At 44.8% G+C, this 26,807-nt stretch overlaps 1 protein-coding gene across 1 annotated transcript; it reads right to left on the bottom strand.

Annotated features, from left to right (window-relative positions):
• LOC148453917 (embryonic protein UVS.2-like) lies at positions 1–20,466 on the bottom strand. Its single transcript, XM_088461482.1, has 13 exons — positions 20,395–20,466; positions 18,552–18,600; positions 17,292–17,342; positions 15,048–15,188; positions 13,574–13,691; positions 11,708–11,883; positions 10,321–10,402; positions 8,552–8,685; positions 7,046–7,161; positions 6,378–6,603; positions 4,294–4,412; positions 1,611–1,833; positions 1–219 (listed from the first exon to the last, which is right to left on the bottom strand). The coding sequence occupies exons 1-13, from the start codon at positions 20,464–20,466 to the stop codon at positions 206–208; spliced, it is 1,521 nt and encodes a 506-aa protein (XP_088317608.1). The 3' UTR covers positions 1–205.
• Positions 20,467–26,807: the final 6,341 nt, after the last annotated feature.

Consider the following 26,807-nt stretch of genomic DNA (forward strand, 5'->3'; position numbering starts at 1 on the left):
TTTTCAGAATTCGAACAGGAAGAAACGGGTTGTGACAAGGAATCCTGAGATTTCAAAGTGGAAACACTGGTGCGGATACAGTAGCCTTGCAAATGACCTGCAGGTACATCTGTGTAATTCATCCATCGTCCCTTTTGTCCATTCACACAATGCTTTCACTCACTATCACTTGTATCTTCTTCTTTTCCGGTAGCTCATATATTTTTCATTTCTCTGGAACTGAAAGAAGCAAACAGGATATAAAATTATAAATTATTATTATCCTTTATTTATATGGCGCCACAAGTGTTCCGCAGCGCCTTACATAGTAGATAGAGAACTAATCGGTGAAAAAGAAACAAGTAACTTACAGTACATTACAGTGCAGGACAAGGACAGGATTTATATACATTGCTGCAATACCGATTAAAGCACCCACAATAAGCAGCCGGGAGTTGGTAGTCACGTGTTAGGTGCCCTTATGGTGAGTAAGGAGTAGAAGAAAATATAAAGAGAAGCACATGAGGGAGGAGGTGCCAGCTCGTCAGAGCTTACATTCTAAAGGGGAGGGGCATATTGGTATTTATTCATATACCCAACATCGTAACATGAATAATGCACTACGTGACAATGAGCTTTCTAGAGGACGCTGTAACAATATCACAAGGCATTATCAGTACAATGGCTCCAATTGTATTATGTACTAACATGAACAACTTGTAGGATTACTTGGTGTGTGTGTGTGTGTGTTGCAGTTGGTGGAGGAATCTAGCACTTATAAACACACACACACATATATATATATATATATATATATATATAATGAATTACTTCTAACATAACTAACAACATTTTGAAACGCACATTCGGAACAAAATAAGCCCCACCCACAATCCGGCCAAACTCCGGTCCTGTCTCACCAGAAAGCCCACTTTTGGATGAGACTTCACCCTTTAGAGATCCCCAAATAAAGGACTGTCCTGCCTTAGCTGAGACAGTCCCTCTAACCCTCCCCCCCAACCCCGCTACTTACCTTTGGAGGGATCTCAATGGTCAGAATGCCGGCGCCGGGATTCTGACAAGTGTTGCAAATCCGGCATCGGCATACTGACCGCCGAAATCCCAGCGGTCGGGATAATGACCGCATCCTGTCCAGGAGAATCAGTATTATAAATTCTATGAAATGATATTTCAGTCTTACAACTTTTTAAAAAGCGACTTAAGTGCCATAAAGAGGATTGATGCTATGAGTGGGACTTTGTTACTGCATCACTCATTCTAAATATTACTCATTATAAAGTACAACATGTGCTAATGCTCAACTTCCCACCATATAAAGGTGCATGGGTAGGAGGCAAAATTTGCACTAAGCCACAGCAACCAATCAAACACTGGCTTTCACTGTGTACTGTAGCTTCATGCTGATTGATGGATGTGGGTCAGTGCATGTTTGGACCTAAATGCAAAAGTAATTAGTATTCGCAAATGGTCCCCGCCCCCATGAAGTTTCCCATGATGCTCTGTTCAACCTGCTTAGATCTGAGCACACTTATTATTCAGGACCCTGGTAAGCTTGCACCAAGTGATATATAATATATATATCCTCTGTAAAACCTGGCATGGAATCTTACCGAAGGCATACTTGGCCAGGAAACCTTTGGTCTGAATGGAATCATCACTGTGGAACTGAAGCAGCAGCGAGTTTCCAGATGAGGTGAAACTGGACAGAATGGATGTGCCGCAATATTTTCCAATAAGGGGAGATGTTGTCTTCAGACCATTAAACACAAGTAGGTAATCATACATGCAGTTACGCTTAAGCTCCACGTCAAAGTCCGTCATATTTAAGGACACCTAAAAGACACAAAACAATCCACTTGCCACCAGAGATGATCCATCAATTTACAATTATTCAAGGGGGTCTATTTACTAACCCGCGGTTTTGTCAAAGCTGCAGCAGTTGGAGAGAGAGGCTGAGTCATGATGATTTCTTTAGGAGTGGTGAGATGAGTGCAAGCTTATAGGAGGATGGAATTGTGCCAGTGGGGAGAGACATGGTAAGGAGGAGGTGAGCTAGAGGTGGGCCTGCATTGTGGGGGATAGGGAGCAGAGACATTGGGAGGAAATAGAGTGGAGGGATCGGGTTTTAGGATGAGGTGATTGCAGAGACACTGGACCTGATTCAGCAGTGCACGTTAGTGTTTGGGAATCTGCGCAGGCGCCAGACCCGTTCTGCGCATGTGCAGAACGGGTCTGCGAGTCCGGTTGCAAACTAGCAGCAGACTGTCAGTGATTGACAGTCTGCTGCCGTTTGGGGGCGGGGAGGGGGCGGCGACAGTCTCCATTACCCGAAACAGTGGCTTGTTGCCGACGTTGGGGAGGAGGGAAGAGGTTAGGATCTCCGTCGGGTGACGGAGATTTCCTGGCCTCTTCCTCTAAACTGCGGCGGCCGAGTCTTCCGATGGTACGCAGATTAACCGATGCTGTGTTGAACAACGCAGCTCAGTTAAGTAATGCACAGGGGGTGTGATACCTCCTGTGCATTACCATATCTGCAAATCTGCCTGAGTGCATACATCATTTATCTATAGCCTGCGTGCATACATCCTATATCTATAGCCTGCGTGCATACATCATATATCTATAGCCTGCGTGAATACATCATAGATCTATAGCCTGCGTGCATACATCATAGATCTACAGCCTGAGTGCATACATCATAGATCTACAGCCTGAGTGCATACATCATATATCTATAGCCTGCATGCATACATCATATATCTACAGCCTGTGCAGCTTTGCAATTATGATCCTTACAGAATCAGGCCCACTGTCCTCAGTGAATGGTGGATTGGGAACTTTAGCATGTTGGCGGGGTGTGCGAGATTTGTAAGGAAGGAGTAACTTGTTCAATTGGAGTGACAGGGAGGAGGGTGGACGACTGTGTAGTATGTTTGCTGGGCGAGTGATAGGGCACTCTGTAAAATGAGAGCGAGAGTATATTGTGGAGGAAGCTGACATACAGATGTGTATTACATCTTTTTCTTTGCTCCACTCATACAACTCTCTGACCTCAGACCCACATTGCTGTGCCACTGGATCCTATAGACCACCAATAACCTTTTACCCATGCAATCTGTATTTCCCAATATGCAATATGTAACACTTATTAAACTCCTACAGAAAAAAAAAAAGGGATTTTCCCTCCAGCACACTGCAGCAAAATCAACAAAAATACTTGAATCCTACATGATAATAGAAATTCAGAGGTATTGGTTTACATACATTTGCAAATATATGAATAAGCGCTGGGCCAACGTCAAGGCTCCTCTATACCAGCGTCCCTAACATTATGGGGTTCACGTCCGAGACGCAGGGAACCCCAAAAGAATCCAGCCAAGGACTATCCCCAGGGCATCACACGTAAAATGGAAAAAAGGTGAAAGTGAAGTGTAAAGTATAGTTGTGTAAAGATAAATCAATAAGTGTTAATGGATATTTATGTAATTTTAACCCCTTACCATTAACACGTATTGATTTATCTTTACACAACAATACTTTACACTTCACTTTCACCTTTTTTCCATTTTTCGTGTGATGCCCTGGGGATAGTCCTTGGCTGGATTCTTTCGGGGTTCCCTGCGTCTCGGACGTGAACCCCATAATGTTAGGGACGCTGGTATAGAGGAGCCTTGACGTTGGCCCAGCGCTTATTCATATATTTGCAAATGTATGTAAACCAATACCTCTGATTTTCTATTATTATGTAGGATTCAAGTATTTTTGTTGATTTTGCTGCAGTGTGCTGGAGGGAAAATCCCTTTTTTTTTTTTCTGTAGCTCAGTGTAAACCCCACCCTTTACAAGCACCTGTGCAATGTCATTAAGTTGATGTGAGCGACCACCATACTTTGTGTTTGCACTTATTAAACTCCTGTTACCCTATAGATTATACATTTACCAGCAAGGCCCTCTTGCTTTTCTGTCTGTTAATCCCAGTCTTGTTTCATTACGGTTTTGATCATAATTAGGAAGTGCAGCACAATATTCTGGCGCTATATGAATCACCCGTGTGCTAGTCACTGTGCCACTATTATTCTCTCTGCCCCTATTACTGTTCCTGTCTTTATGATGTGCTAAGCTAAACTGATTCAGTAAAGAAAAAAAAAACAGTAAAATTATAGTATATTACAGCAATTTACATGTATCTGATCAGTTTTAAATTTGCACCTGTTATCTACACACAACTAAAGCGTCTATTTATTGGTCTGAGCCAATATTAATAAATGTCACTTTTAGAGTTTGGTTTACTTACCACGAAACCGGTCGGGGCCGTTATTACCCAGGTACAGTCCATTAAGGGGGGATAACTAGAGGGATATTGGGGAGAGGATAAGCTGCCCGCAGAGCTGGTAAGTGTGGCTCCACATGTCACTGAAAGACAAGAGACAATATTTTATTATTATTGTTTTATTTTTATATAGCGCTGTACAGAGAATATACACAGAGTCTCATTGGACGTAGTAGTGGTACAGGAGAAGTCCTGTTGGTGGGAGTGAGAGGTGGTTAATAGGGATGGCCAACAACCATTAAAAGTTAATAACCATCAATTGTTAACAACCTATTGATTGTTAATTACAGATGGTTAATTGTTTTGCCATTGATGGCGAAGATCAAATGGTTCTCGGCAACTGATGGCAGACTAGGAACCAATGTTTTTTTTTCCCCTTTTTCCTGTTGCACAGAGCTTAGCCCCACCAACAGAGGGCTGCTAAGCCCTACCCCCGATTCTGATTGGCACGCGTCTCGTCGTGCCCCGCAGCAGTTGTGGCCAAGAAGGGATGCAAACCATCGATATTTCACTGTAGATTTTGTGCCATTGACAGTGATCACAGATGGTACCATCGGTGGTCAGAGCATTGATGCTTAGACCACTCATGGTCATCCCTAGTGGTTACCACGGACAATGAGATTGGAGATGTATGGTGGTGTTGAGGGCTTCATAGTTGAGGGTGACAATTTAGAACTGGACTCTGGAGGGCACAGAAGTTGGAGATTGGTGCAGTACATGTAGTGCAGTGAGAGAGAACGATCACTAGTGCAGTGGCATTTTATCTGGATTGTAGTGGAGACAGACAGGGATACTGGGAATGGCAGATAGGAGCAGAATGCTGCAGTATTCCTATGAAAGTATGTATATAGTTTTGGTGCATATTGGATAAGAGAGAGTAAGATATTATGGAAATATTTCTAAGGTGGAGGTGGCAAGACTGGGAATGAGGAACAATGCTGAGAGCGGAGCCAAGTGTGGCAATAAGGCAGTGCGCTGGGGGGGCTTGTGTTGTAAGTGATGGTGAGGAAGGATTGTGGGGTGGTAGTGACTCTGGGAAGAGGATGAGCTCTGTACTGGGCTTGTGCTGTAAGATAGCATAGGAAGATCCTTATAGAGATAGCAGAGAGACAGTTGGTCAGAAGAGTGGAGGTAGATTTGGGTGTCATCAGCATAATGGTAGTACTGCAATTTAAATGAGTGAATTTATTCCCGAGAGAAGAGGCGCACAATGGGAGAAGGAGGGGGCCATGAACAGAACCTTGGAGGACCTTAGTAGGTGGTGGGAGCAGGGGGAGAATGTGCCAGAGGTAGAGACACTAAAAGACTGGTTTGATTGATAGGACATGAATCAGGAGAGAACTGCATCACGAAGGCCAATGAAGTGATAGGGGTGTAGTAGAAGAGAGTGACAACCAGTACTCAGAGCATCAGAGAGATCCAGGACAAGGTGTATGGAGAAATGACCCTTGGCGAGTGCAGTCTTAGTGCAGTGTTGGGGGCTGAAGTCAGACTGTAGCCGACAATGAGAATGAGGTGAGAATGGAATGACAGGAAAGACAGGGGGTGATATACTAAGCCGCGGAGAGAGATAACGTAACAATCAATCACATCCTAACTGACATTTTTTAAACACAAGATGTAAAATGACAGTTAGGAGCTGATTGGTTGGTACTTTATCTCTCTCCACATTATCACTCTCCCAGGATTAGCACATCTCCCAAATATAGTTTGGAGACAGACAGGAGGAGAGAAATAAGATGCTGGTTGGTGACAGAGACTGGGTCCTGAGATAACTGCTTTATGATGTGAGCGCACATATAAAGGAGGATGGAAAAGTGCCAGGGCATACAGACTGGTTGAACTGTCAAGCTAGAGCTGGGCATGCAGCTGGAGTGATGGAGCGGAGATGTTGGGAGTGAATAGGGGTGAGGTAGCAGGTTACAGTGATAGCTGGCAGTCTTAGAGAGTGACAAGGGTCCTATGAGAGGAACAATGAGGTAATCGCTGTATACTGTAATTATTCCATACTAAACAGAAAACCTCGGAGCTAGAACATTCACAATTACCGGTGTTATATGAAGCCTTGAATCCAGTCGCCTCAATGCCATTATCACTGTTAAATTCAATCAGCATGGCATTCCCTGTTGATATCATGGGGGGCAGCTGCCCAGCTCCGCAGGAACTGTCCAGCAATAGGCGAGCTGATCTGCTGTACCCGTCATATACCCTCAGGTAATCCGAAGCACAGGCAGGGGAGGTCTGAATGTCAAAAGCGCTGAACTGCAAGAAAATCTGGTGGTGGGGAAGAACGGCATCTTAGTAATAGGTGGGATAGAACAGACAGTTAAGGGGCCTATCCATTACCCGACTTTGTGACCAATCTGACCAAAACCAGGAGGTTTTGGTCGCATTGTTCACAAAGTCGGATAATGGATAGCCGGCAAGGACCAGCGATGCGCGTGCACGCTGGGTCCTTGTCGTCCCCGACTGTCTACTTAACATGCCCGTCAACCTGACAACGCTCGTCAGGTTCGGCATGTTCAGGGATAGGAGGTCGGCCTCCTTCACTGAATGACGTTCAGTGAACGCCATTCAGTGCGGTGCCCGCACCTCGGCGACCTGAAGGTCTGAACGCTAGAAATTCAGACTTTCAGTTCGCCTAATGGATAGGCAACATTACATTGTATCAGTGCTGCAGTCCATGACTTTCAACATTCAGAAATGCGAGTCTTACCTGATTCACTGGGACACGAATGAGCCATAGACAGTTGCTATCACTTGGGTAGTTATTGGGATAGTTGGAAGATGTTACTGATCCTGTAGCGTCCGGCAATAAGGTCCGACACACTCCTATGAAATAACAAATATTTTTTTTTACGTACCTCCCATACTGTATCTTTAACCTATTTAAACATATTTTAGTATCCAATATATAATTTCTTTGGTTGTGGAAATGACTCTTGTGCCTAAGTTACATGTGTTATAATAACTTTTTATCATTGGGTGGTACAAAGGGGCCCTTACAAACATTTGCTATGGGGCCTTCAAATACCTAGTTACATTCCTGATCATGATATTAATAGTTTTTGCCCAATCACTTATTGAATGACTGTTTATCAAAGTGAAATATATTTTACTATTATGATAAAAATCTCTATGGGGTCAGAATTCACAGATGTGGTAGATAAATGGACCTCACGATGCACCATCTTTGATATACTGATTTGTATGTTCTTCTATGTATATACTTTATTACTATATTTGTGTTTGCATCTTGACCTTTTTATGTGTGATTATTAAAAGTTATATTGTAATACAAGTCTCAGTTACCATATACTGTACATCATTTATCAAGTGTGCCCCACGTAGGAGATGTTTCTTCCTTTATTTTCCTTTTTGCTAAAATGCAATATTGTGGAGTACCTTTGTATTCTACTGCTGGGAGCACCATCAACAAATATATATACTCTGGGTCCAGCTTGACCCATCTGTGGCTCTCCCCAGCTGTTGAGAACAGCTCCCAGCATGCCCTGCCACAGTTTTGCTATTAGGGAAAGCTGAAGGACAGGGACTAGAAATTGTAGACACAACAGCTGGAGAGTCACAGGTTGGCCAGGTCTGCTCTAGGTGGTAACACCTTTCACATTTATTGTCATACTGACGATTTTCTATATCGACTATACATTGTATAAGTGTCTAGTTCTGGATCATCCCCTCCTTTTGTCTCTAAAACCTTCTAAAAACATCAGGTGGAGAAGTTGACTATAGCAACCAATCAGCTTATAGTGATGATTTTATAGAATGTATGTACTTAATAGAGGATAGCTAGCAGCTGATTGGTTGCTAAGGACTTGTCCTCTTTAGAAGGGTTGATACGCCTCCTCCCTAGTCAGTACTCCCTGAACATTCTCATATGTCTTTGGACCATCAGAGAAAAGCCACTTGAATAATGGGGATACATACAAACTCCACACAGATAGCAAACCCCAGAGTAAGGTGCTGCTAAAAATAAATGATAATTACTGCATTGATATGGTGCTCAAGCACTGCAATTCTCTCCTCCATATTGGATTGGGACAGAGTCCAACAAATTGATTAATATGAATCCTGATTAGAACAAATATGGAGAGATGTAATAGATTCTGGAGGAAGCATTGCAGTTACATTGTCATCTGAACTGCAGATCACTAACAAACATCACACTGATTGATGAAATTCATACAGTTACAGTAGCTCTTACCGCATTCGTACAGCTTATTTATTTTTGCGATATCCAAGGTGCTGAGGCCGTATCTCTGCCCAATTGCTTTAGTGGCATCTGGTTTAGGGAGAATGGTGGCTTGGCCTTTCTCAGGTGTCTTAGAGAAAGCTAACCTGGAAGAGAATATGTCATAGGTATATGATATCTACATTTTAATACAATACCTTTAGGTGTAACCATTTACGTACTCATGGCAGCTTACTGTAGAGGGGTGAGAGGATGCGGCACCGACATTTAGTTCAATTATAAATACTCCTGTTACTTTATTTGTATTATTTAACTCTGCAGAACACATTCTATCATATATATTCATTTACATTTGAGGCTTTGCTTTATACTGAACTACTCCCCTGCAAGGTGTGTGAGATTTTTCAGGTAGTCCACCGGACCCCCTAGAAGAGTGGCTGAATCTCCCGCATCCCCCCCCCCCCACACACACACACTTTCTAGTCATAGTGGGCAGGATGGGGAGATAATACTAAGAATCGCAGGTTTGTACAGAGGGCCTGATTCAGACCCGCTCACGAGCTGGTCGATGTTTGGCCAGTGCGCACGCCGGAGCCGGCTCCGAAGTGCACATGCGCGAGACCCGGCTAGCGACGGGTGCTCCGTTGCTCCGGGTCTCGCACCAAAAGGGGGCAGCTGTCGATTTTGATTGACAGCTGGCCCCGTTTTGGAGGCGGGCCAGGGGGGGTGGCTGGCTAAACGGAGGTGTTCCTGAAGGAACGTCTGCCATTTGGAGGCGGCCCCACTGATATCACGATTGATGTCAGTGGATGAGCTTCCGGCTCTAATAGAGCGTCCGTCTCTGAATCAGACCCAGAGGGAATAAGGATAAAATGACACAAGTCAGATTGTTTCAGCTCCGCCCCTTCCTAACAGACCCGTGACTCACAGCATTTTGCAGCGATGAGGGCGGGACCTAAAGACACAAGAGTCCGTCTCTGCCCCAAAGTGGTCAGCTGTATCGCCCACTGTTCTAGAGTGACTTTTCTAAACAAGCCACAAGTTGGATACCCAGAGCCTTTTACTGTATATTCATTTCCAGGTTCCACTTTGTGCAGTTTATTTTTTATATCATTTTACATTTTATTCATGGAGACTGACAGCAGCGGCTCCTGCCCTCTTACCTGAGGGGGGCTGTCGCTGCTGCTGGTCTGGCCGTGGCCGGACAGGTCCCGGCACCTGCGCAATGAATCTGTCAAGCGCCGGGACCGGCACATGCGCAGCGGTTGCAACGCGTATACGCATAACACCGGCTTCTGGGGACTGCATTGTTTGCAGCCCTGAGAACCTCTGTAGGTCTGCCCGAAAGGCAGAGCAGCGGCTTACGCTGGGCAGCAACTTTTGCCGCATCCGCATCCTTATGCTAATGCCGTGGCCGATGGGCTTCCTACTGAGACGCTGTGCGTACTAAGACACGCCTTTGTCGCACCATCAGAGATTGCACCAGTCCTATAGAGGCAAACGTTGACCACGATGCGCTCGTGCCTGACCACCCGCCCCCCTATTACCACCCAAAAGCGCCCACCAAAACTGCATCTATCTGCGTACAATTTTGATCTGCTTGAGTCTAACATCTCCACTTTGTCCACCTCATGAATCAGGCCCAAAATCATAAACTAGTGCGGTAACCCATAGCAACCAGAGTTTTTTTTAAATTTTCTAAATTGTTCCTGGAAAATGACCGGATGTAATGAGGGACATTGTATGTCTCGGGGCTCTACAATGAGCGTTCATATTCTCACCTCCCATAGTGCATTACGGACAGGTAGTCATACTCCATTCCCAGGTTATTGGAGTCATACTTCTGAAAGTTCCCCTCAGTTCCTATAGATTGGAAAATTAAAAGCAAAAAATTCAAAATTTGAAAAAAAACTTTTTTTTTCCCTAATTATAAACATGATGAGCATATTGACCCAATGAATGCCGGGTGCAAGGGCCTTTCCTCTACCTCCAATCCCCCATACTCAGGGCCTTAACTAGGATCTCGCCCCGGTTCCACCACACAGAGCGCAACAGCCCTGGCAGCAGAATACCGGCCACCCACAATCTCTCCGCTGGGCACCCGCTGATTACAGTGCGATGCGCGGCGCCCAGCTCTGAAGGACCAGCAGCCGGTTGCCTGACCCCTACATGTGACTTCAGCTCCCTTCAACTTCAAGTTCCGCATAGACTATGTGGATGAAAGAGATGTCATTACGTCTTTACGTTTCTCCTCCCAAGGCTCCCACAGTTCCTAGGGTGAGGAGCTGTTGCGTGGGTCAGGTGCGTTGCGCTGTGCAGTAGGTAGCACGGTGTCGGAGTCCTGTCCAGCAGTACCTGGCTGCACTGCACTGACTGCATGTCCGGTCCAGTGAATGACAGCAGCGGTGGAGGACAAGGTGCTAGGGCTGTGAGAACTAAAGGCATCCCAGAAGACAAAAAAAAGTAGGGCAGAAAGGAGGGTTCTAAGGAAAAGGGGACAAGGTGCCAGGGCTGAGAGGAGGGGTCTCAGGAGAGAGAGAGGAGAGGGGACAAGGTGCCAGGGCTGAGAGGAGGGGTCTCAGGAGAGAGAGAGGAGAGGGGACAAGGTGCCAGGGCTGAGAGGAGGGGTCTCAGGAGAGAGAGAGGAGAGGGGACAAGGTGCCAGGGCTGAGAGGAGGGGTCTCAGGAGAGAGAGAGAGGAGAGGGGACAAGGTGCCAGGGCTGAGAGGAGGGGTCTCAGGAGAGAGAGAGGAGAGGGGACAAGGTGCCAGGGCTGAGAGGAGGGGTCTCAGGAGAGAGAGAGGAGAGGGGACAAGGTGCCAGGGCTGAGAGGAGGGGTGTCAGGAGAGAGAGAGGAGAGGGGACAAGGTGCAAGGGCAGGCAGAGAGCAGGGGGTTACAGGATATTAGTATCTTATCCTTACCAGAGTAAATATAATTTAAATTTATTGGCCATGTGAATGTTCGTATTTATGCTAGTGATATTTTTCAAGTTAGGCAGTTTGGGAGTGGGGGGGGGCACCAATGCTCTTTCTCGTACAGTTATTATATAGTTGTCACAACTCTTCAATGATAGCAGATGACATCACTTCTCTCATTATGGCTTTACAACCTCACAAGAGGTTATTGCTGTATAGGCCTGGTACTGTACTGTCTCTTAGTCTGTTACCTGGTAGGATGTTATCCAGTATTATGTCAACGTAGTTGTCACGGTCACTTCTACTTTGCTCATGATAGAATCCCAGAGCGTGGTTAAGCTCATGCTGGACCGTTCCCCGTCCTACGCACCCACTTCCCAGCGACAGTGCCTGACCTCCTCCTCTCTTACCGACAGATGACCAGCAGCTGTGAACAGAGAAAGGTGTAGCCTGATGATTTATGCATGTATCGAAAGAAAATGGGTCACTCATTACAGTTTTACCATTACTGTTTTACAGAAAATCAAATATTATTAATCAGGTGACAGTAGATAATGTTGGAGTCTTGTCCGGCACTCTGGAATATTTGGTCGACCACAGACCCTTACCCTATCTTAATAACACCCATTCAGAAGAGGGCTTCAATCCTCTCAGAGCAGAAAAGGGGCTCCAGATTTGTGGGCCGAAGAGCTACAGTAAGTCACATAGCATTGTCAGGTCCGACTCACCTCTGGGCCCCTTGTGGCTGCACTGCCTACAATCCCAGAAGTTCCAACACTTTATTTTTGTTGCTCTTAGTGAACTATAACTGAAGACCAGAAAAAAAAAAAACGTAGGAAATAAATCCTACTTCCCAACTGACCCAGAGCGTCCACAAGACATTTCAGGGAGTAGACAACCATCCCGCATCCTATCTATCTGCAGTGAAGTGAATGGGGCAGAGCCGCAATGATTGAATTAGCTGTGAAATGCATCATTGAGTTCCTGCCTCCTGCTGTTTAATACAACAAATTGCAGCATTTTGCATTAACACAGTGACGGATCTACATTTTTGGGGCCCTGAAGCTTGAACTGTTATGGGGGCCCCTTTGCAATCAACAACAATAGGGCAACATCCAACAAGGTCCAAAGGGCCTTGCTGCCCTTGCACAGACCTTGAGGCCAAAATGGCAGAGATGTAGAAATTCCCCCAGGGAGTGAGAGACTATAGATAGATAGATAGATAGATAGATAGATAGATAGATAGATAGATAGATACCCCCAGAAAGTGAGAGGCTGTAGATAGATATAGAAACCCCCAGAGAGTGAGACACTGTAGACAGATAGATACCCCCCAGAAAGTGAGAGACTGTAGATAGATAGCTATAGAAACCCCCCAGAGAGTGAGACACCATAGACAGATAGATGTAGAAAACCCTCAGAGATTGAAAGACGATAGATAGGTAGAAACCCCTCAGAGAGAGATAGAAAGAGAGAGAGAGAGAGACTGTAGATAGATCACATACAAAACCAAAATTTATGTACTTCCTCTGCAGGATCCCAGCTATTGATCCTCCTGTGTGGGATCTCTGGAATCCCCCTGAGTCAAGTCTCACCCCTACGCTACTTGCTCCCACCTCTGAGCTGCATGCCATCCCTCAGTCAGCTTGACTGTCAGTTTGTGGTCAGCACTGCAGGGATGACTTTTGGCAGATGGGACAGTACAAATGGAGATGGGAGCATCTAGCGGCACCTGGCAGTGCTGCACTTAGCAGTGACACTGACAGCAGCTCTCTATTCTGCGCCCGGACGGCTCATAAGAGCCATACTCTGGAGCTGTAGATAGAGTGTCTGCCAGCCAGTACTGATCGGGGGATTTCTGGGTACCCTACATGCGCTACTGTAGAGAATATTCTCCATTGATTTTGTTGAAAAATGCACTCAGTAAAAAAAAAATGGCTTCAGGGCCCCTCTGCGGTTAGGGGCCCTGAAGTTTAAGCTTCATTAATTTCACAGTAGATCCCCCTCTGCATTAAGGGCGGGGCTATGATGAGGCAATTCATGACCTTTCCCTCCAGGATCTTCTGAGCAATAGTCCCACAAAGTCAGTAATTGTGGAATGAACGCTGGTGACATACCCTGTGCTAGATACAATCTGTACAAGGTCTGATTCCGTTGTCCACGGGATGAAAAGGACACAGGTGAGAGTAGAAAAATCTTGCATGGCAGAGCGTATGGTAGACACATCAGCAGGATCTAAGGATGAGATCGCAGGACATCAGCACCAGACTGACCCAATATCAGTAAATTTACTGACAGTGAAAATGCCTCAGAAAGAAAAGTAAAAATCCCAGTAAACATGCACAATATATTTAAATTAAGACAACCCCTCCCTCCCCATCAGAATTAATTACATTTAAAAACCAGATACACATCATTATTTATCTTCAATTGCTTTCTCTTTTTTGTTTTTTATCATGTCTCTGTCTGTTTTGCCTCTTTGCCAGTCCTTACACTGCTCCCTATCTCCTATACCTCACCTGCACAGCACTTACACTCTCTTCTCCCTCCTAAATCTCCAACCTTATTTCCCTCCATACTCCCTATGGCTTTCTCTGATCCACTGCCTCTCCACCTCACTGTGTACCACCTCTCACTCCCACCTCCAAAACTTCTCACGTGCTACCCCTAACCTATGGAACACTCCCCCTCGCTCTTTCAGACTCTAACCCTAAATCCACTGCTTCATACACTCCTCTCTAAACTCACCTAATCACCCTAGCCCAGTGGTTCCCAAACTGTGTGCCGTGGCACCCTGGGGTGCCTCAGGACACTTGTAGGGGTGCCTCGGGTTGGTGGGTCCAGTACCAAATAAAATTATATTTAGTCAGTGTGATAGGCAGTCATTAGCATTGGTTTTGCCTATCAAAAAATATGTGGACAAAAAGAAACGCAGCCCTGTGAACCAATAACTGACCCTTTAGTATTTGCTGATTTTCTCAATAAGAAACATTTGTTCCAGGGGTGCCGTGGAAAAAATGCATATACTCAAGGGCGCAGTGATTTGAAAAAGTTTGTGAACCACTGCCCAAGCCTAAGGGGTGTTTGCCAGATCCAGTCTATCCCTCCTCCATCTAAAACTGATTGTATTTCCACAATACCCACACTCCTTCCCTTATATAATGTAAACTCTCACGAGCAGGGCCCTCGCACCTCTTTGCTTTATCCATCTCCTTGTACTCACTAGCTCAGCTAATAGGTATACTTTATAGCTATGCCTGCTCTTGTAATTATGCATTCATGTTATTTTGTTATATTGTTTGCCTAGTTCGTATCTGCGCTCAGTACGGTGCTGCATAAAAAATGTCTGGCGCCTTATTTATATTTATATATATATGTATATTGAAAAAAATTTAAATATTATAATAATAATAATATTATATAGACCCCCCCCACACATACTGATATATAAGTTTGTAACATTCACATATGGAGATATAAAATATGAAGTTTCATGTAAAATATGTAAAGCGTCCTGCCCGAAGCTTTATACTTTGCTTTCCGAGTCCTCAGTGCTATAACCAGGGTTGGAGGTACTGTCAGAATACTCACTGAAGTCAGAGGAGATGGTATACGGCACATTGACTATTCCCGTACTGTTCTTACTCCACCTGCAGGAATTCCCAGCACACTTCATGGCATTGCGACCAATTCCCACAGCTATGTCCCCTTCATGGATAAACATGTTGTTATCTGGAAACGCAAACACACGTATCTGTGTTACTACCTGACAGATGTAACAAGGGGGGAAATGCATGAATCAGGAGGTAGCCCAGGGCCAGGAGTGACTGCACATGCTGATGATGGGCTATAGCTATAGAACGATCATCCACAGGGTGACCACTTACCCTTTAACTGAGCGCTCTGCTTGGTGCAGTACATGTCATGGTGGAAGCGGTATGATTTACCGCCGGACCCCTGCCCGGCGGTTGGACACCGACACCAGGAGGCCGGTAGAGGAGGAAATCCCGATCGTCGAAGGTAAGTATTCACTAACCTATTTCTAACCCCCTAACCCTCCTTTAGGGTACCTAACCCTAACCTTCCCCCCTAGTGCCTAACCCTAAACCCCCATCTAAGTGCCTAAACCTAACCCCCCCCCCTTCCCCGCCGCCTAAACCTAAGTCCCCCCTGGGGGTGCCTAACCCTAAATCCCCCCTGGGGGTGCCTAACCCTAACCCTCCCTCCCCCTAGCCTAACCCTAAGCTCCCGGGGGGTGCTTAACCCTAAGTCCCTAAACCTAACCCTCCCATCCCCGCGGCTGCCCGAGCAGCGCCCAGCATCACTTCGATCGGGATGCCGGGCGCCAGTCTCCTGGCGTCGGTAAAATGACAGGCGTCTAGATTTAGACGCCTGTCATTTATCCCGTGCTGGGATAAAGCAGTCGGGAAGCCGGCTGTCGGGATTAGGTCCGCCGGCTTCCCGACTGCACACTGTCATGGTCCCCTTCAGGCCCATTCTGATCCTGGCTTTGCCTCTCTAGCCGATGACCACACCATCCGTGGGCCCCTGCCATTGTATTTCCCTGGCGGGCCCCTCATGTCCCAGCCCAATGCTGTGTGTTATTACAGGTAGGTTTTTCTTTCTTTTATTAAATGTATTGTTTTCATCTTTACTAAGATAAAGGGTACTGTGAGGCCGATAGAGAGACACCCCCGATGCGGCCCCTGAACTGTATCAGGTTGCCTATCACTGACATATCATATGTATTGAGGTAAACTACAGGTTCTCAAACTCGGTCCTCAGGACCCCAAACAGGTTATGTTTTCCAGATCTCCTCACAGAATTGCTAGTGAAATAATTAGCTCCACCTGTGGATCTTTTAAAATGTGTCAGTGACAAATTACACAGGTCAGGGCTTGGAGCCTGGCGTGGGCCCAGGTCTGACGCCGCCCCCTCCCTCTTACCTGTCAGCAGCCCAGCTGTGGGCTGGGCTGCAGTGGGAGACTGTTTGCTGCTGCAGCAGTCTCCTCTGCCTGTGGGTGGGAGCGATCACCCTGATCACGCCCACCCACTCTGGATTTGCGCCGAGCTGAGGAGCTCACAGCGACGCCTCTTACAGGTCACGCCCCCTTCCCCTGAGCCCAGGCCGGCTCTCAATGCCCCTGGTTACGACTCTGTTTGCGAGCAGGGCCCTTCTATATTTCTGTCTATTAATATCCACTCTGGTTTGATTACTGTTTTTCTAACTACAAAGTTATTATTGATATTAATAATAATATTAATAATCAAACTTATTATTTAATGCGCACAGATATAAATTCCACATGGCAACTTCTTCTGTAAATAACCCCACTAAACCATTTAATGAACAGAGCACTGCCTGGGGCAGGATTAGGAATAACAAAGTAGGTTACTATGTAGAGTAATTTAGGCATAATGCTCCAAATTACAGAAAACATATTTCCCAGAATTTATTACATACCAGTACACAATAATCCCAATCCCGGGTCCATGCAAGAATTACTCCATGTTACAAAAACAACCCCTATGGGGAGATTTATCAAATCTTGGAGAGAGATCGAGAACCAACCAATCAGCTTCTGTCATTTTACAGGGTGCTAGAAAAAGAGACAGAATCTGATTGGTTGGTACTGTATCTCTCTCCAAGATTTGATAAATCTCCCCCCTAATCTGCAAACCACACTCATATATGACAAATCTGGAAAACATGCAACGCTCAGGATAGCATAGAAAAAGAGAAAACAATGGAAGGTGAAGGATATATATATTTTTTTCTGTTATGCGGCTCTGTTATGTGTCTGCGACGGTTTACACCACTCGTATCTCTACCACCTTTGTTGGAGGCTGAGACAATACTGAACACATCTGGGGCTTCAGCTTTCACTTTTGGATTAGCAGCTAAACAGAGAGAAAGAATAAAGATTATTTTCATAGTACATCATTTTATTCATGCAAAATGTATTTATTGAAATGACTTATGCACCAGTAATATCTGTGCAGTGTCACGTTAAACAAGAACTGACCAGCAGGAAAAGCCCGGTAACAGCAAAGCCCTAATTGTCACACCAGTAATATGGATAATGTGGGTTAGTGCAGCCATTACATTATTCTAATGTAATTATATATGGGATATTACACTCTCTACTGTACATTATAGGGGTAACAGAGGCCTGGCCACATAAAGCACAAGGCTGTACTCAGTGGTGCATTATTTCTTATATTGCACAAGTTTTCCTAATTACAGTAACACTCCAGCGATGACATCAGGACCCATCGACTAAAAGCAATGACATCACAACCAGGGGCATTTTAAGAGAGAAGGCCCTAGTGTCGCCTCCGTGGGGACACCCTCCTCTCTGGCAGCGCAGTAGACTCTGGCTTAGTGCCAGATTCTACTGCGTATGAGCAGGTCTATGAGAATATGGTGCCCGTGCCTTATTCCTGGGGACATCCCTATTATGCATGCACAAATCACCAGGAAAATTGCCACTACGCCATTTTCCTGGTGATTAAAGTCAGCAGAAGCAGCCGACGCGGGACTCCAGAGAGGTAAGTATACTAATAATGTGGGTGCAGGGTGTGTGGTTTGGGCCCCGCACATCCTGCACCCATTATAGATACGCCAATGATCACAACTATCTGTTTATACTGGTGTTATTTACAGGACTGTATATATGGACAAAGTATTACTAAGGTACCTAGGCTGTGCCGTAACAGGCTTTATGCTGCCCTGGGCCGGAGCCGCCAGCTCTGCTAAGTAGATCATTGCCCAGTGCATCCTAAGGACAATCCGGGCAGCTCCACAGGCTGCAGGGTATCGCTTGGATGCTCAGGGCGGCTCTGCAGTAGCACTAGTAGCTGCAAGGTGCTGTTCAAGGCACGCGGCACGCCATATGCAGGTGCCATGGGGCAGCTACAGTGCTATCCACAGGACCCTGCGCGGCAACACCATCCACACACCACCTAGTTACGGCTCTGTGACAAGTAACATTACATACATATTATATATATATATATATATATATATATAACCCATACAACAGCTAGATGCTTCTAAAACTGTAAAAAATGAATTGATAGACTTATGCCTACCTTCTTTATTCATATTCTTAGCTTCTTTATTCATGTCGTCAAAGTTGATCTGGAAATAAACATATTCCAAAAAATGACATAACTGCACATACCTAGTAATAACTGCGGCCATGTATTGGTCACACTGCAAACATTGTACAGCACTTTCATACCACTGGAAGCACAATAGTAATGCCACCCACCAAGCTCTGCTCCACCAATAGTTACACCTCCCACCATGCTCTGCTCTATCAATACTTACACCTCCCACCAAGCTCTGCTCCACCAATAAATACACCTCCCACCAAATTCTGCTCTACCAATAGTAACACCACCCACCAAGCTCTGTTCCACCAATAGTTACACCTCCCACCAAGCCCTACTCTACCAATATTTACACCTCCCATCAAGTTCTGCTCTACCAATAGTTACACCTCCAACCAAGCCCTGCTCTACCAATAGTATCGCCACCCACCAAGCCTTGCTCTACCAATAGTAACCTCCCATCAAGCTGCTCTACCAATAGTATCGCCACCCACCAAGCCCTGCTCTACCAATAGTAACACCTCCCATCAAGCCCTGCTCTACCAATAGTAACACCTCCCATCAAGCCCTGCTTTAGTCCAAAATCAGTACAGTCATATTATACACTGTACACTGGATCATACACCTACTATACAATAGGCTTATAAATTACATTGATGACCTTTCATTTCACTATAGAGAAAATGTATCCTTTATAATACATGGGTAGACATTTTATGATAAAAACATTTAAATGTTTTAGTATTTATTATACTAATTTTTTTATGTTTAAGTGTTCATTGTGTATTATTATATTATTATACACAGGGTAATGTCTAACTGAGGTGACTCTGAAGGAGAAAAACTGTAACTATTGTCCAAAAACATGTGAACAAATTGGAAGTATTTTATCATTGTTACTCTTTGACATGGATTAAATATGTCCTGACATGGCCACCATAGTGAAATATGTTCTTTGTCAGGTTATGTTAGAGACTGAGAAAGATAAGGCTATCTTTCATAGTAACTCATACCCTCAGCAGATGCTGAATCCTATCACCACCTCACGTGTAAGAGTATTAAAGACAGGGGCGTTTTAAGAGAGGAGAGGGCCGAGGGCCCGTGTGCAGTGTAAGCTCCTTCCTTTCTGGCAGCACAGTAGATTCTGACTTGGTGCCATTGGTGCTATTGTGCATGCACTGGTCTCCTGGAAAATGGCGCCCGCGCCTTATTCCTGGGGACATCTCTACTGTGCATGTGCAAGTCACTGGGAAAATGGCCACAGCAGCAGCACTCTGGAGACTGCAGAGAGCTAAGTGTAACTATATATGGGTGAGGGGTATCCAGTGTGGGGCCCCTGTACCCAAGGGCCCATGTGCACCGCACACCCTCCACCCTTTATGGATACGCCATTGACCCAACGACTGTGCGATGCAATGTAACAATACATCACATGCGCTGTACACACTGCATTATACGGTATACGACGGCGCAATGTGTCATTACATGCTGCATGCACTGCGTCATTCATTGTATCGTCCCATCCGCTGTGCAGAACAGCAGATGGGACAATGCGATGAGAGAACATCGTGAATGACGGATCGGGCGTACAAACTAAACGGTGTCTAGGATATATCGTTACGAACCGTGGCAGAACGATACATCATATATTATGTGTACCCGTATTTACGCCTAGAAATCATGGACTCAGTTGTTATTGGCTACCAAAACAAAGCAAGAGATTGCATTATTATACCAAGATAGCCTTATGTCACAGTTCATAAGACCCAAATACCCCAAAATAAGCCCATAATGGTGATAAAAGTAGTCATTTACTTACCTGCAGAGGGACGCCTATGCAGCACTGTATCAGGAAGGCCAAGTGAATGAGGAACATTATCCTTGTGTCCATCCTGCAGGAGGTAAGGCTTTCTGCTATGGGCTGTATGTTATAGACTATTTTCCACTAATGCTCCTTATATAGAGGTCACCCTATTATTCACAGCTTGGGCTGGTACCAGCCAACCAGCTGTCAGGATTAAGCAGATATGTCACAGGGTGTAATTGCCTGGGGCTATTCCTGAAAATCAGTAGTGGGGAAGTATGAATTATTAGCTTAGGCCCTTTATGTAAATACTAATTACAGCAGGGTTCCCTAGAATTCCTAAATGCAGAACAAAATGCAATTTTCCACCTACATTGGTAATTGTGACTTCTAATTCACTTTCACATAAGAACTTGTTTCCCTTGGAATAAATTAATATTGAAAATGATATATTAATTTCTTTAAGCACACTTCAGGATGTAATATGTTGGTTTGCCAATGTATGGTACTAATGCTTTGTATATAGGGGTGATTTATCCATTCATTAAAAGATCTAGCAGGGTTTTGTGATATATATGAAAGTGTTAAGGTGGCCATACATGGTGAGATTCAAAAGTCGGTCAGATCAGTTGTACGATTTGGAGAAAAGTACCTATGCTAGAAGCAGAGGTGGGGGGAAAGACAAATAACGTCCCCTTCTTATTATTACTACATGGCCTTTCACATTTCATTTAAGAGTGCCCCAATATAGACGTTATTTGTCTTTCCCCCCACCTCTGCTTCTAGCATAGGTACTTTTCTCCATGTGTTCTGCACAAAGTCTATGGGTGCACCACCAACCATTAATCGTGTAGAATTATCCAAGTAATCTACCTGTATGTTGGTTCTTATAATAATTTTTTGCTGATTACTCCCTGATTATTATTTAATTTTTCACTAGTGCGGACTCATCCCTGTCTTTTTTCTTGTTCAGTTGTACGATTTCCCTTGAAAATTCTTCCCTTCAGATACAGGACGATTTGTATTTAAAATGCAACTATTTCACATAAGACCATACGATTTGATCAATCACATCACATAATGTGTGTCAATACTTACACAATCAGTTGAGATCTCTCTGCAAAACCATCTGATCTGCGATCCAACTAGACGACGGCGGGGACGCGCATCGGGGTCACGGTAGACTCAAAATACACCTATTTTGATATGATTGGTCTGTCCAATCTGTAGAAACTGCCCAAATCGTGTGATCAATCGTCCCGTGTATGGCCAGCATTATTTTCTAAAAAAGAATTAATTGAATTGCACATACCAATAAGGTGGTCTATTCATCATCACTTAATTTTTAAAAAAGCAGGTGAAAGGTACAGAAATTAAGGGCCTGATTCAGAGGCGCTCACTATTTGTGAGCACTCGCTCTGAATCAGGGCGTTTTTGTTTCTAATTACTGCCTCCAGGCTGCTCGCATAGCTGTGGGTGACCACCCACAGCTTGTACGAGCGGCCTGGCGATGGTCACAATTATCGCGACCATTGGCATTGCGAGGGGACCCTAAGGTAGGGTCTCAGCACTCGCAATGCCGAGTGGACTTCCTGCTCTAATAGAGCAGGAAATCCACTACTGACATCACTCGTGATGTCAGTAGGGCCGCACACAAACAGCAAGCGTTCCTTCGGGAACGCCTCCGTTTGTGCAGCCACCTCCCCTACCCACCTACACAACGGGGCGAGCTGTCGATCAACATCGACAGCCGTCCAATTTTGTTGTGAGCCCCGGAGTGATTAAAGTTTTCACTCGCTACGGGGCTTGTGCACGCCGCGCATGCGCACTGGGCCACCATCGACCCACTGGCGAAGCTATGCGCTCGCGTGCGGGTCTGAATCAGGCCCAAAGTTTTCGGGCCATTCATCAAAAAGGTAATGCAGAAGATATTACAGATATCTCCTACTTACCGTTCTCTCCCGGAATGGCCCGCTGTCCCCATACACTCGTATGGGGACAGAATTCATCAAGCTCTGAAAATACAATATTTTCGGAGCTTGACAGCGGGAGCATTCACCATCTTCAAATGTGGGAAGAAACCCCGGGTTGCGAATAGGGATTCTTTTGGATCCCTCTGCCCCTGTTCTGCTCCTTCCGCCGGGGCTCTAGTGTCACTGCTCTAAATTGACCAGTGACAGCAGTTGGGAAGACCGCTGATATTCGGATCAGCTGTCTCTGCGCCGAAGCAGTTACAATGTTAATTACGGGGTCCATTCAGACCCCGATAAATAACATAATCATCACTAAACAAGCCCTGTTTACAATGATTTCAATATTTTTTCTAAATTTTTAGCTAATTTACGATTAATCAAAACTGTAACAAAGGAGATATCACTCGTATTTCTGTGATATCTCCTGCATTACCTTTTTGATGAATGACCCGAAAACGTAATTTCTACTAAAATAGGTGAAAATGATAATTTTCTCCTGGTTTTGTAGAAGGTAAGTGATGATGAATAGACCCATAGTTGAGAACAATTTCAGAGACACTAATAAGGAACAATAATTCTAATAATAATTCACACACTGCAAGTAACATTCAATAATACATGACTGGGCGATCCAAAATGGCGCATTGTGCCGCCAACACCACGTTTTCCCTCGCAGCCCACAGAGGCACGAGCGAAAACATGCAATGCCGATACTACTGTAAGTGGCTGGTATGGTAAACATAAAATTAAACTGACATTGCTGAATTGTTGTAAATACACTATATTGTATTAAATTGACAGTTGTTAATTCACAATAAAGTTATATATTCTTTTTCAAAGATAACATGGACGTGGCCTCTTATTTTGTTATATTTAAACATCAACATAAAATATGTAGAAAGAGGGAAAAAAGAGGACCAATCCTGATCAATTGCAGTTATCTCGATCTAGCAAGCCTCAAATACCTGTGTTTTTTTAACTTTTTGAAACACAGTAAAACATTAGACATAGAAAAAATTATTATATCAGATACATAACAATTATCAGCAAGACTCATTAAACAGTTACTAATCACCGACAGACTATGAATTGGTATGACGGGCATGTGTCGATTCAAGCCACCTAGACCAGTGTTGGCTAACCTTGACACTCCAGCTGTTATGGAACTACATAACCCAGCATGCACTGCTACAGTTTTGCTATTAGGGCATGCTAAAACTGTGGCAGGGCATGTTGGGATATATAGTTCCACAACAGCTGGAGTGTCAAGGTTAGCCAACACTGACCTAGACCATACTTTAAAGGTATTTCTTTTCGTGTGAAACTACCTTGTTTACCAGTGATAGCCATGTGTTAATATTCGGGCTACTAGGTGCCATCCATTCCCTCGCTATGCACACTTTAGTAAGCATGCACATGTTGTTTACAAATATTTTAGGGTATTTGCCAATAGAATCATCCTCAGTGTTAGCCAGAACGCATGATGCCGGGGTGAGGACATCTTGTGGTATACCTGTATCTGATATAATGCGACCAAAAAATGTTTATCTGCGGACATTGCCACTTAAGGTGCCAGAAATTTCCCTCCATTGAGTTACATTTGGGGCATTGCATGTTTGCCCTACCCCCAATTGCGTATAACCTGGCAGGTGTCATATACACTCTATGAAGTATAAATAACCGTGGGCCTGATTCAGAGCCTGACGCTATTTGCGGACGCTCGTTCAGAAAAAGGGGCCGGCTATTTAAATTGAGCACTCGCTCTTTGCGGTCTGTTGACGCCTCTATGTCTGAGCGAGCGAACGAAACATGCACTCGCTATTTTGTAAAGACGCCCCCTGGCCGCTCGCATCATACGTCATCTCCGCTATTTATTAGATTAATCGAGTACATCGAAAGGCGTCTGAACTGCTCGCAGTGCTTGTGGTTGGATTTTCCTACCGCAAACAACCAAGTGACATGGTCGATGATGCTGCTTGGTTAATTATGCACACCCTTAAAACGCCCGTTTTGACCATTTGGCACGCTTGCGTTCGGATCTCCACTCCCCGTTTTCAAGCACCTTCCCCTGTTACCACCCACAAACGCCTCATCCTGTCACTCAAATTAGCAGGCACTCGCTATTTTGCGAACACACGTTTTCCGACCGCACTGACTGGTTGGCGCATGCGCATTACGACCCATACGCATGCGCAGATGTGCAAACATCGCTCAGCGAACGAGCGGCTCTGAATCAAGCCCTGTATCTGTTGAAATCCGTGCAGATACTGTGGCAGTGCGCGGACTGACCAAGGCTATTTGCCACGCCTCGTCAGTAATTGCACCAACATCATTGACCCAGTTTTGTCTAATATGAGCTAGATCAGATGAGTGATGCCCATCCAATAATTTATTATGTAAAATAGAGATCAGGCGGCGAGAACCTATAGACGTCATCAGTATTTTAAGCGGTGAGTCACGGAGAAGTAGAGGGGCCCCTCTGAATTGAGCATTAAGTGCTTGTCTAAGTTGAAGGAATCTGGAAAAATACTCCCCAGGGACTTTAAACTCATCTTGAATTTGCTGAAAAGATTTCAGATATCCCTCTCGATATAGCTGCCCAACAGATGTCACTCCCCATTTTCCCCACACTTCCCCAACTTGTAACTCAGAAAGCTCAGTAAATGTCCTTGAGTGAGCCAACGGAGTATCCGGATCTAATCCCTCCACCTTTAAAATCCGCGAGGTCAATCTCCAAATCATGACAGCTTGTTTAAACAGGGGAATTGTGACAACTACCAAACTATCGCTAAGGAGTAGTTGAACCGGAGACAAACCCGTGCCGCTCCCAGCCATAATGTAGTTTGGCATTGAATCTGCCTGTATTACTTGAAACCACTCCCATAAGTGTGCCAGTTGCTTGGCATAGTAGTATAATTTAAATGAGGGCAATGCCAGACCACCTGATTCTCTTCGTCTAGTCAATGTGTCAGTTTTAATTCAAACTCTCCCACCAGACCAAATTAAAGAGGAAAGCAGGCCATCAATCTGTTTAAATATTTGCTGTGGAATATATATGGTGTAGAACATACAATAGTTTGGGCTGTACGACCATTTTAACTATGTTTATGCGGCCTGTCATAGTGAGTGGTAATTTGCCCCAAGTAGAGAAGGACAGGTGTATTATTGAAGATACCTGGAATCCCGTCTCTGCCTGTATCTATATTGTTATCATCCTGTTTCGGACACCCAGGCCAGCTGCTGATTGTAATTGATTTAGAGTGCCGGATCATTCCAGTGTTTGTATGTATAATATATATATATATATATATATATATATATATATATATATATATTTCCTAAAAAATCCGGCACTCACTGACCTTAAACATTACTTAACTCCGTTGCCTGCTAGAAAAAAACATATCCCAAAGATTTACTGTGAATACAGAAACATGTAGGAGCGACACTCAGATGATTAAAACAAAATAACATACAAAAGTTGTCTCCGTGGTCAACGTTTCAAAGTTTTCGTCATATATACACAGATGTATCCTTCCATGTCTTTGCTGCAGTCGCTACAAGCAGCCCCTCTCTGGGCGCCTGGCCCCGTGTAACTCTATTAGCGCCGGTCGTCCATTTTGCATCATTTTTGGATGAAAATGCATCAGCGCGGTGCGATGCGACTAGGACTCACCAGGAGACTATTGCTGATTCATGTGATGTGCTGCACTTGTATATCTCTGTGCGACTCTCAATCAGCAAACAAAATGGTCCAATGCAGCGGCTGCAGACTTTATCCGTGTTCATTTCTGTTTACAGACTACGGCCCCATTTACCAATGAAGCATAACCCCTTTAGCGCTGTGAGAGCGTAGGTGCAAATATAGGTGGTAGTGTAGGTGCCAGCGTGGGTGGTAGTGTAGGTGCTGGCATAAGTGAGAGTGTAAATGTGAATGTAGCTGAGAGCGTAGGTATAAATATAGGCGAGAGTGTAGGTTAGAGCATAGGTGCAAATGTAGGTGAGAATTTACGTACGAGAATGGGTGGTAGTGTAGGTGCCAGTGTAGGTGGGAGTGTAGGTGCTGGCATAGGTAAGAGTGTAAATGTGAATGTAGCTGAGAGCATAGGTGCGAATGTTGATGAGAGTGTAGGTATAAATATAGGTGTGTAAGTTAGAGAATAGGTGAGAGTGTAGGTGCAAATGTAGGTGAGAATTTAGATACGAGAATGGGTGGTAGTGCAGGTGCCAGCGTAGGTGGGAGTGTAGGTGCTGGCGTAGGTGTGAATGTTGAGGAGAGCGTAGGTATAAATATAGGTGAGAGTGTAGGTTAGAGCATAGGTGCAAATGTAGGTGAGAATTTAGGTACGAGAATAGGTGAGACCGTAGGTGCAAATGTAGGTGAGAATTTAGGTACGAGAATGGGTGGTAGTGTAGGTGCCAGCGTAGGTGGTAGTGTAGGTGGGAGTGTAGGTG

Source organism: Taudactylus pleione, unplaced genomic scaffold (genome assembly GCF_031769625.1).
Source record: "Taudactylus pleione unplaced genomic scaffold, aTauple2 ptg001060l, whole genome shotgun sequence".
Classification (NCBI taxonomy): Eukaryota; Metazoa; Chordata; class Amphibia; order Anura; family Myobatrachidae; genus Taudactylus; species Taudactylus pleione.